We start from the raw sequence: 12,194 nt of genomic DNA, 5'->3' as shown, positions 1-12,194 counted from the left end.
AAATAAATAAATCTTAAAAAAAAAAAAAAGACAGAAAACAAAACAACAACAACAAAAATCTCTAAAGGGTGTCTGGGCAGCAGTCAGTTAAGCATCCAACTCTTGGTTTCAGCTCAGGTCACAATCTCAGGGTCCTGGGATCAAGCCCCATATGGGGCTCCACGCTCAGTGGGGTGTCTGCTTGAGACACTCTCTCCCTCTGCCCCTCCCTACCCCCACATGCTCTCTCGAATAAATAAATCTTTAAACAACAAACAAACAAAATCTAAGACTGGTGAGGAATGGCTGCATGAACGTGACAAAGCCCATCACTGGCCAGTCCAAGTGATTACAAAGTACAGGACTATGGGAGAGTTTTCTTTTTTAAAAAATTTTATTTATTTATTAATGAGAGACACAGAGAGAGAGAGAGTCAGAGACACAGGCAGAGGAAGAAGCAGGCTCCCTGCGGGAAGCCCAATGTGGGACTCGATCCCAGGACTCTGGGATCATGACCTGCGCCAAAGTCAGATGCTTAACCACTGAGCCACCCAGGCACACCTGGGAGGGCTTTTCTAATGATCTTCCCAAATTCCCTGTCCATGGGAATCATTCTTATTTCTTTGGTCAGATCACAGGATCTTGTACTGACACCCACTATAACTCTTCACATTGTATGGCAATTTTTCTGGTTACTTTTTGCTTTCTCTCCTGTAATGTGTGCTCTTGATGAGTGGAAATTATGCTAGTCGTGTACATGTAGCAATAGGTGCCAAATAGATGAATGAATGGAGAAGTTTGGGCCTTTGCCAGACTTAATTCTCAGACTGAAAAGATCAGATCACGAGATCAAAAGTGCAAGGAAAACTGCCTGTGACCCACACATTCAGTGCTGACTCAGAAAAGGCAGCAGAGCTTAGCTGTTTAAAAAAAAAAAAAAAAAAAAAAGTAGACTCTGAGACCAGTCTGCCTAGGTCTGAGGCCTGGCTTCACCATCCATTGGCTGTGTGCCCTTGGGCAAACTATCTCCTGGTGCCTCAGTTTCTTCCTGTGTATAAGACAGGATGTTGAGAGAACCTATTTCTTAGTGTTGTGTGGGAACTCAGTAAGTCATTACACGTGAAGCTCTCAGAGCAGTGTCCAGTGTACAACAACCAATCAATACGTGTTGGCTCTTGGGTACAGGGTTGCATGCTAAGAGCCCCAGATGTAAAAGTAAAATTCAGTCCCTGATCTAAAAGTAGGCAAACTAGGAGGCAGAGAGGTGAGCAAATAAATTCACTGGGATATGAGAAGGACTGCAACAGACATTCCACATAACTGAACAAAGACCCAAGGAACAGGAATCCAACACAACCCCTCCTGGTCAGGGAGGCTTTTGAGAGATGATAATTGAGCTGTGTAGTTGATGCCTGAAGAAACAATAGGCACTTGCCAAACTCACAAGGAAGGAACAGGCTAATGAGCAACAATGGCAGTGTGGGCAAAACACACACACACACACACACACACACGTGGGGTCCCATTAAAGGCCAGGACGCGCTGAGTACAGACCAGAACGCAGACTCACAGGGCAGGGTGGCTAGGATAATGCGGGAACATGAACAGGGGCCAAATCCTGGAGAATCTCAGAGTCTGAACGCTGTATTACTACTATTATCATCCTTCAAGTCCCAGTTTGGGTATTACTTCTTCAAGAAGTCCTCCTTGATAACCATCACCACTTTAGGTACTATCTTCATCTGTTCAAGCTGCTATAACAGACTACCACATACTGAGTGGCTTACAAACAACAGAAATTTATTTCTCATAGTTCTGGAGGCTAGAAGTCCAAGATGAGGGTGCCAGCACCATTAGGTGAGGGCCCTCTTCTGGATCACAGATTTCTTGTATCTTCACATGGCAGAATGGGCAGGGGAGTTCTCTAGAGCCCCTTTCATAAGGGCATTGATCTCGTTCATGGGGGCTCTGCCTTCATGCCATGATCACTTTTCAAAGCCTACCTCTTAATACCATCATATTGGGCCTTAGGATTCCAACATATGAATTTCAGAGGATACAATTATTGAGACCATGGCAGATATGTACTGTGGCTGGCATTTCTCCTATTATAACACTATACTACAGCTGCTTAATCATCTTCCAACTTCGGCTATAAGCTCAGAGAGAACAAGAATGGCATTTCTTCCTTCAACACATATTTCTTAAGTGCCTACTATATGCGAGGCAGTGATCCAGACACTGGAGATATAGGGCTATGAAGGAAAAAATTGCGGCAGGAGGATAGGAAATGAAATGGGGTGGTCAGGAGAAGACTCACGGGGGTGATCTGTAGGTAAAGGCCCAACAAAGTCAGGGAGTGAACAATACAAACATGTGTCCGAAGAGCATTCTAGACAGAGGGGACAGCAAGTGAGCATCAATACCGAGAAATGGCAGCATACATGGCATGTGGCTGAAGTGGAATGAGTCAGGGAATGAGCTATCAGACATGAAATAAAAGTAAACATGAGCCAGATGGAATGCAGTCTTCTAGGCCGTTTTAAGGACTTTGGCTGTTACCTTCATTAGATGGGAACAATGGAAGGATTCTGAAGAGAGAGTTGACATGATGTAATGTAGTTATCAAAAGGATTCCTCTGGCTGCTGTTAAGAATGGACTAAGGGAGACAAGAAGGAGAGCAGGAAGACAGGTAGGAGGTTATCATGATAATCCCAGCAAGGGATGATGGTGCCTTGGGTAAGGGAAGTAGTGGTGGAGGCAGTGAGAAATTGCTGGGGTCTGCTTTTATATTGAAGATACAGTCAATGGGATCTGCTGATCACTTGCATCTGGGGTGGAAAGCAGGGAGAGGAGGCTCTGGCCTCAATGACTCAAAGGATGGAGCTGCCATTTACAGAAATGGGGAAGGTTTTATAGCGGCCAGTTCTGTAGAGGATCAGGAGCTCAGTTTTGGAAATATTAGGTTTGAGGTGTTGAAAAACACACCTGTGTTTGCAGAGATAAAAGATAAAATTATCCCATTCTCAAAAGGAAAGAAGAGACATAAAATACCTATGAATCAGTTTCATTACGAAAAGAAGAAAACTTCAGGATTTTATTGAAACATATGAAGCTCTGACCACACCCCTGAACTCACAGTGACTCCCAGGGCCCAGGGGTCTAGTTTGAGGGGGAATTCGCAACATCTAGCCACCACATACTATATGCAACTATGAGTAAATCCAACCTTTTCTGCTTTCTCAGGGCACTTCCTAGCTGGTTAACTGGAAAATTGTTTCAAAAATATTTTATCATAAGAATTTCAAACACATGCAGAGATAGATAGAATAGTCTAATGAACCCCCAGGTACCAATCATGCAGTTTAAGCAATTATCAACACTTGGTCTCTCTTGTTTTAACTATACCTCTACCCACTGCCCACATACATATTATTTGGAAGCATATCCCTGACACCATATTCACCATATTGTGTAATCCAGAAATACTTCATTATGTTGTTCTAAAAGATATGAAATAGTTCTAAAAGTGCTAATATTACACCTAAAATAATTAACATCAATTCTGATTTTATCAAATGTAGAGTCACTGTTCAAATTTCTAATTTTTAAAAATTTTATTTATTTATTCATGAGACACACAGAGAGAGGGGGTGGGAGAGAGAGGCAGAAACACAGGCAGAGGGAGAAGCAGGCTCCCTGCAGGGAGCCCAGTGAGGGACTTGATCCCCAGACCCTGGCATCACGCCAAGCCAAAGGCAGATGCTCAACTGCTGAGCCACTCAGACGCCCCTCAAATTTCTAATTTGTTGGGATCCCTGGGTGGCGCAGCGGTTTGGCGCCTGCCTTTGGCTCAGGGCGCGATCCTGGAGACCCGGGATCGAATCCCACATCGGGCTCCCGGTGCATGGAGCCTGCTTCTCCCTCTGCCTGTGTCTCTGCCTCTCTCTCTCTCTCTCTGTGACTCTCGTAAATAAATAATAATAAAAAAAAAAAACAAATTTCTAATTTGTTGGCAGCAATTGAGCAATCTGCCATTTGCTCTGTATCCCATAAGCCTCAAAGTCTGCATTCCCTGCCTCACTACATGCAAGGTGAGGACAGGGTTTATAATTTGGGGCAGTTCTCTTCAAACAGTATTCAGAGACCAGATTTCTAATCAGAGAGAGGAGAAAAGTCAAGAGGTAAGCAGAAAGAGTTAGGGGTCCCCCAAGAAAGAGGAGACATAGCTTCTTGACATAAAAAAAAGTCAGTTCAGTCATTCTACGTCCTGGCCATCTTGAGATCTAAGCCTGACTGGCACTACTTGCCCAAAGCACCTTCCTCACAGAACTTCCTGGGATATGTTGAAATTGCACAATAGACCTCAGTAGTTAGTAATTTAAAGGAACAAAAAAGGGGCACCTGCGGGGCTCAGTGGTTGAGCATCTGCCTTTGGCTCAGGTCGTGATCCCGGGGTCCTTGGATCGAGTCCCGCATCGGGCTTCCCGCGGGGAGCCTACTCCTCCCTGTTTATGTCTCTGCCTTTCTCTGTGTGCTTTTCATGAATAAATAAAATTTTTTTTTTAATTAAAGGAACTTAAGAGTATAAGAATAAACAGTCACTATCAAGCTGGAGATAGCCTGCTCAGATCAGGGACAATCAATCAATGGTAAACTCAATGGTGCTGATTCAAAAGTGAAGTGAGGGGAAGCACACTCTTGAGTTATCTTTTTAGGATCTAGAGCCCCTTGAGCACCGAGATACCAGACCAACTGGAGCCAGAGAACTGATGATGCTGACCCTTGCCGGCCCTCATGACTTTGATTAGACCTGGACTCTGTTACCTTAGGATGACTTTTGTCCCCCAATTCCAGGCTGAATTTCTCATTGCACACAAGCCCCTTCATGAATATGTATGAGCCATTAGCTTAAAACTTCCCCAGTTTTGTTATTCCAGGAGACCCTGCTTTGGAAAATACCCGCCCCGCCCCCGTCCCCTTTACTTGTAGCAAAAAAAAATCCTTCCTTTTCCTATAATCCGGCTTTAGTTGTGTCTTTTGCCTCAACACCCACCAAGAAGTGAACAAAGATGGGTTTCGGGTAACAAAGATGCCCCCCTAGAGTCGGGCCCGCCAAGTCCCAAACTCGGAGATTCAAGACTCAAGAGAAAGCTGCCAAATCCCAAACTTCAGAATCCAAGAGCATCTAGGGCTGCTGAGCCAAGCGAGGCCAGGAATGAGGAGCCCAAGCCGTCCCCACACTCGGGGATGACGGCCGGAGCCAAACCCTCTCCACAGTCAGGGGATGCTTGGCCCAAACCGTTAACCCTCAAACCTGAGCCAACGCCCTCCTGTGCCGGTCCCGGGCCAGAGACGCACATTCCGAGACTGACAGCAACCCCGACGCGGGGACGCACAGGCCCCTATCCCGAACCTGCAGAGGCGCTGCCGGAGTCAGTTCCCCCAAAGCCGGCTCCAGTCCGCCCACCTCCTCCCAGGGAATGCCGGGCGAGCCCCCTCGACACTCCGCCCCGCCCAGGAGGCTCCTCCATTGGCCACCAGTCCCCGCTTCCAACTCCTCCCACACGTCGATAGGGCCGGGTCCCAGCAACACACACACCTTTCCCCCTCCTCGCTCGGGACGCCTCCGAAGGGGGGCGCGGTCCCGGCCTGACTCACCTCAGCGCCCCGAACAATGCCGCCCACAGCGAGCTCCCGGGCCCACAGCGCAGGCGCGAGAAGCCTGTGGACTACAATCCCCAGAAGACCCTGCGCCGCCGTAGAAACCGCACGTGGGGTAGGGGTGGCAGCCTGGGGATCCGTGGCCCTCTTGCCGGGACACCTGTGCTCTGCCCATTTATCTAAAACAGTAATAACAATGCGAATAGTGATAAAATAAGCGAAATGTTAACAATAATTAAGACAAATCATTCTCCGCCCATGATACAAAGGAGGGGCAAGATTCAATATCCTATCACTCGCAAATGAGCAATTATTCCCATTTTAATTATTACTTTTAAGGATTTTATCTATTAGAGAGCACAAACGGGGAGTGGCAGGCAGAGGGAGAGGGAGAAGCAGGCTCCCCACGGAGCAGGGAGCCCAACACCACTGGACTGGATCCCAGGACTTTAGGATCATGACCTGAGCTGAAGGCAGACGCTTAACACTACCCGGGGAACCCGGCTGCCTCCCCCATTCTAATGAAAAACCCTTACAGGTTCTTATTCTGCGGACATACTCTCTAATTTTATAAACATGCCATTTTTTTTTAAACATGCCATTTTTCAATTAAAACTTAAATACCTTTTCCATTTCTATTGAAGACACTCTGGAAAATCTTCTGCACTTGAGAGCTGACAGTCCCATCATGTTTCCCTTTCTCTAGAGAAGCAGAATCAACCACCAGTGCCTTCTGTTTTGAATCAGGGGTCAGCACGAGTCTGGGTAGGTGGGAGTCTTATAAGAGACATATTTCCACAAATCACGAAGACATGGAAAGTTTTTATATTCCCTTTGAGAAGCCTCCCCCGTTGGGACTTATTTTTTGCATTTTAAGATTACTGATAAAATATCTTTTTTTGTGCCTTCATGGAGTAAGAAAACTGAATAATTATTTCACTAGAGGCCCACAGTTCTGGCCTGGAAGAAAGGACTGAAAAACGGGTGAGAACATACTCTCTTTTTTGCCAGCCCAGGTCCTAAACCAGGCAGATAATTGAAGAGCCCCCACCACCAAGCAGTGGGCAGGAGCTGAAGTTTAATATCCAGCTATACAGCTTGGTGTTGCAACTCATGGCACATAAAGGGGACAGTGAAGTTCTTCTGGCCTAGCCCTTCACATTAGTTTCATTGGGATCTTAAAAAAAAAAAAAAAATCTAGTAAGATCTGCCACAGAGATGGGAGTCACCCTTAATTTTGGCAGATCTTAAAACAGTCTATTGGATGGAGGAGGATGTTTAACAAATGCCTTGATAATAACTGCAATAACTATGTCAATCTTCCACATCTGAGTTAACTTATTCCCTTTCAGCCTCTCCTTTTTGACCTCATCTACTACTGGGGTTAAGTGGGTGACAGGCATTAGGAGGGCACATGCTATAATGAGAACTGGCTGTTATATGCAATTCTACCCCTGAAACTAAACAAACACAAAAAAATTTTCAAATTTTGGAGCTTTTAAAAATAAATAAATAAATAAAACTACAGGGGGAAAAAAAAAGAATCTGCCATCATTCTTTGGAAATCCATTTAGTGAGCTTTTCAACCACAAACCTTGAGAGTCTGAGCTGCAGGAATGGTGTCTACATTTGTTCTTTGGGTATAAAACCCACTCCACGACTGGAACAGTGCAGCTGCTTTTCCACAAAACACCAGAGATCTTTTTCCAGGCCCCTTCAGAAAGCTAACCGTTTTACCTATCGCCACTTTGCTTCTGACCCCAAGACATGTTCTTTATTCATTTAGATAGAAAGTGGCCCTTTCCCCACCTTCCTGTAGGCAGCAGAGAGCTCAGCCCACACAGTGCCCCAGGTCTCCCGTCTCCCAGATGAGGAAGTCAGAGTAGAGGGAACACACGGAGGTGTACTGCCCTCTACGAAGCCATGGTTGGGGGTGCAGGTCCCAGGGGGGCAGGATGCAGTGTGGAGCACCAAAGCTCCTCCCAAGTATCCAGACCACCCTCATTTCTAACCAAGCCAACAAAAATTATGCAGCCTCTGAAAGTATCTGTCACAAATTTCTCAGTTCATTGCATACCATATATTTGGCAATAGGTGCTAAGTAAACAGTAGAAAGAAAAGGCAACAACAAAATTATAGAGGTTATGACATGGATTTTGACCATAAGGCACTGTTCCATCCAATTAATTTTTTAAAAAATAGCTTTACTATTGTTATAAAATTGATATATACTCTTTGTTAAAAAGTGAAACACATAAAAGTACACGAATATATTACACATTCTGCATCCCACTTACTAGAGATAGGCATTGTATGATAGAGATATCATACTAAACTTTCATAAATTTTTTTCTTTCTCTCTCAATAAACATACACACACAAAAAAAACTATGAACAAAACAGGGTCATACTAAAATTATTCTACAACTTTCCTGGCTCACAAAATAGTTTATGGGCAATCTTCAATGTCAATGTAGGTGTACTTGAACATTTTAAGTGATTTTCACTCATTTACATGTGCATTAACTTATTACACTTGGAGTATTAACATCTTTTTTTCTATAGTAAGAAAACGCTAAGAAACTCAGCCATATGCATACATCTTTTTCCACATGTGCAATTATCTCCCAAGTATCAATTACTACATACTTATTGCCACTTCAAAGACTATACAAATTAAACTTGAGACACTGACAAATTCCTTCTAAAGACTTTTTTTCACTCCTATCAATAAATTCTGTGGTGACTATTTTACCACAGATATTCTGACAAGTTAAAATGGTATTTCTGATTTTTTCAAATGCTCTAGTATTTTGTCTCACCTGTTTAAAAACACTATAAAATGAAATAGGGCAGCAGTATTATACTCATGATAGCAATAAAACAAATTAACCTGTAAATTCAATGCAATGCCAATCAGCTTTTTTGTTCATTTGTTTTTAAAAGCTGATAAAATGAGGGGCATCTGGGTGGCTCAGTCAGTTGAGCATCTGACTCGTGATCTTGGTTCAGGTTTTGATCTCAGGATCGTGAGTTCAAGCCCCATGATGGGCTCCATGCTGGGCAGAGAGCCTATTTTACACAAAACAACCTGATAAAATGAAATGGCCCTGCAGTTCAGTACAACCTCTCCAAGAGAGCAGTTTATCTCTAGGGGATAAAACATATTCACCACAACATGATATAAAAAAACGTGATGGAGACACATCATCCAGACCTGCCAAGAGAGGGGACCCTCCCTCTAACTGTTGCTGGTCTTCTAAAAGCAACTGGCCTCCCTCAACCAATGGTAAAAATCATCTTTCAATTTTTGTAAAACCAATCTAAAAAGTACACACAATATTGGTTTTAGTAAAGTGACCACCTTTTCCTACATTTGTCCCGTTTGTAGGTATTCCTCCCCTTTCCCCACAAGGAATCCATGTCCACAACCTGCTCTTGATCCATTCTCACTCGTATTATTTATAAAAACTCCCTCCTGGGCCGACTCTAATGAGAGTGATGATTTTTACTGAGGTCCCTGTCCTACTTCTTTGAGGACAGTCTGCCCAGCGACAGACTCTGGAGATGGAAGTATGAAACTCAAGTGCTCTTCCCATTTCTCAAACTTCTGGGTCTTCCCTTCCCATCTCTCAAACTTCTGGGTCTTCCCTTCCCATCTCTCAAACTTCTGGGTCTTCCCTTCCCATCTCTCCAACTTCTGGGTCTTCCGTTCCTCTGCAGACCAGGCCATGGTGACCAGGTCAGCCTCCACTGCAGCCAACCCCACACATCATGTTCACAAAGTCTTCCTCCTGCGCTGGCAGCCAGGTGAATAAGTTCAGGTTCCATCTCAACGCATGCCTACTTGTTAGGTTTCTCACTTATGTGCACTCGCTGATGATTTCGCAGGCCTGAGCTGTAACTGAAGCCCTTCCCACACTCCCCGCATCTGTAGGGCTTCTCACCCGTGTGGACTCTTTGGTGGACATGAAGACAGGAGCTTCGACCAAAGCCCTTCCCACACTCCTCACATTTGTAGGGCTTCTCGCCAGTGTGGACCCGCTGGTGACCTTGAAGGTGTGAACTCTGGCTATAGCCCTTCCCACACACGTCACATCTATATGGCTTCTCTCCGGTGTGCACTCTCTTGTGGCTGAGGAGGCCGGAGCCATATCTGAAGCCCTTGCCACATTCGTAACACGTGTAGGGTTTCTCTCCCGTGTGCAATCTCTGGTGGGTGCGAAGATTCGAGCCGTAACTGAATCCCTTGCCACACTGGTCACATGTATAGGGCTTCTTTCCTGTGTGAATCCGCTGATGCTTGTAGAGACTTGAGGTACACCTGAACCCCTTCCCACACGCTTCACATTTGTAAGGTTTCTCGCCAGTGTGGACCCTCTGGTGGATGAGAAGCCCCGAGCTGTAACTGAAGCCTTTGCCACACTCGGCACATTTGTAGGGCTTCTCTCCCGTGTGGGTCCTCTGATGGATAAGGAGGTCGGAGCTATAAATAAAGCCCTTCCCACACACATCACACACGAAGGGTCTCTCTCCCGTGTGGACCCTCTGGTGACTATGAAGGTCTGAATTCCGCCGGAAGCCCTTCCCACACTCAATGCACTTATAGGGTTTCTCCCCAGTGTGGACCCGCTGGTGGACGTGAAGGTCCGAGCTGCGGCCGAAGCCCTTCCCGCAATCGCACTTGTAGGGCTTCTCTCCTGTGTGCAGCCTCTGGTGCCGGAGAAGCCCTGAGCTGTAACTGAAAGTCTTCCCACATACGTCGCATTCAAAGAGGCGCTGGCCAGTGTGAACTCGCTGGTGTGCCTGGAGGTACGAGTTGTAACTGAAACCTTTGTCGCACTTGTCACACTGGTAGGGCTTCTGTCCTGTGTGCGACTTCTGGTGGCTGCTGAGGTGCGAGCTGCAGGTGAAGCCCTTCCCGCACTGGATGCAGCTATAGGGCTTGCCCCCTGGGTGCACATGCTGGTGCTTGTGGAGCGCAGACTTGGCATAGAACCCTTTGCCACACTCACCGCACGTGTAGGGCTTCTCCCCCGTGTGCAGCCGCTGGTGCACCTGCAGCACTGAGCTGTAGCTGAAGCCCTTTCCGCACTCACCACACTTATACGGCTTCTCACCAGTGTGGACCCGCTGATGGACCAGCAGGTTGGAGCTGCGACCGAACGCCTTCCCACACTCCTCGCACGTGTAAGGCTTCTTTCCCGTGTGGACCCCTTGATGTATGAGGAGAATCGACTGGTACCGGAAGCCCTTCCCACAGGCCTCACACCGGTAGGGCATCTCCCCTGCAGGGGCCTGGGGCCGGCTGGGCCCTCGTGGATTCAGCCTTCGGCCCCGACCGCACTCCTTACTTGTAGGGGGTTTCTCACCTGAGGGAGTCCTTTGAGGTTTCTCCAGATGGGCAGTAGGTCTTAGGCCTGGACCAAACTCGTATTTATGGGGTTTCTCTCTTGAGGGCCCTCTTGGATGAGTGGGAAAGTGTGAATCTCCCCTGAAGCCATTTCCACATTCGTGTCTTTTCCAGTCATCCTCTTGGGAGTCGGGGCGATGAAGAATCGACTTTTTAACACACTGATCGCAATTACAGGGTCTCTCTCTTTCAGGTAATCCATGGTCATTGCAACAAGGCGATATCCAGTGGAAGCTGTAACTGTCCCCCTCACGTTTACATACTGTATCTTGCCTGTCGAGTTTCTTACACCTTTCTCCAGTGTTCCATGGCTCATTCACAAAGGATTTCATCCAAGAATCTTGAACAGATACCAGGCTTACACCTTTCCAGGATGGAAATTCTTGATTTTCTGAACCAACGGGTCCCTGAAGACTGGCCACAAAACTATCCATTGGTGAACCCCGAGTGGGTATTCCTGGCCACCGTTGGAAGGGAGAAGCGTCTTCTGAGAACTGGGAACTTTTCCCTTGAAGATTTACTCTATGGTCCTGACTCCCAGTTAATTCACCAGACACCTGTTCCCAGATTTTCCAGTAGGAGAGCTCTCTGTAGGAAAGGCACTTTAATTCTCTTTCTTGAATATACTCCATGACTTTTTCATTCTTGTCTCCTATGGGGTGAAAGACAATTCAGAGATGAGAACAAATACAAGACTGGCTCAAGGATCTCAAGTCAAGTCAGGTTTTCAGGCTCAGACTGGTAATCAGCCTAGAGCAAAATCATCTGTATGTATCATCACTACCAGGGCACTTCTTTTGTGTCTGAAAAAAAGACAACGTTCTTGTTAACAAGTTTTGAAGCTAAATGTGAGTATGATCATACTATAACAAACTACATCTCATCATCTATTTGCCAAGAGAGAAAGAAATTCAGAACAGATTTCTGCTGAGAAAATTCACCTCTCCAGTTACTGCCATTGTTGCTAATTATAAATAATAATATCTAACATTATCATAATACTCCCTAGATGCTGACGATATACACCCATTAACTCCTTTCACCCTCAGAATAACATGGAGATAAGGATCCTACCATTTCTGCTTTACGGATGAGGGACCCAAGGCACAGAGAGGATGAGTAACCTGGTGCGGTCAC

General features: G+C 45.9%; 2 protein-coding genes across 8 annotated transcripts in view; both read right to left on the bottom strand.

The window, feature by feature from the left end:
- Positions 1-7,598, bottom strand: part of ZNF285 (zinc finger protein 285) — a 30,287-nt gene extending 22,689 nt beyond the window's left edge. Inside the window, exons 1-3 of one of the 3 annotated variants that reach the window (XM_041743994.1) lie at positions 7,239-7,258; positions 6,269-6,405; positions 5,642-5,823 (exon numbers count right to left, since the gene is read on the bottom strand). The gene's annotated coding sequence lies outside the window, so the exon portion shown is untranslated. Of the gene's footprint in view, positions 1-5,396; positions 5,445-5,641; positions 5,824-6,268 lie in introns of those variants that run through there. The other 2 variants (XM_041743993.1, XM_041743995.1) reach the window with 2 other exon arrangements.
- A 111-nt stretch (positions 7,599-7,709) lies between these two features.
- Positions 7,710-12,194, bottom strand: part of LOC121484574 (zinc finger protein 180) — a 59,588-nt gene continuing 55,103 nt past the window's right edge. For 4 of the 5 annotated variants that reach the window (XM_041743985.1, XM_041743986.1, XM_041743988.1 and 1 more), the window contains one exon: positions 7,710-11,709. In XM_041743985.1, the coding sequence (XP_041599919.1) occupies positions 9,488-11,709 (2,222 nt within the window). In that variant the 3' untranslated portion in view covers positions 7,710-9,487. The remainder of the gene's footprint in view (positions 11,710-12,194) is intronic. The other variant, XM_041743992.1, reaches the window with a different exon arrangement.

The sequence above is a fragment of the Vulpes lagopus genome, chromosome 2 (assembly GCF_018345385.1).
Source record: "Vulpes lagopus strain Blue_001 chromosome 2, ASM1834538v1, whole genome shotgun sequence".
In the NCBI taxonomy this organism is placed as follows: domain Eukaryota; kingdom Metazoa; phylum Chordata; class Mammalia; order Carnivora; family Canidae; genus Vulpes; species Vulpes lagopus.
This window is presented reverse-complemented; position numbering and strand designations above follow the sequence as displayed.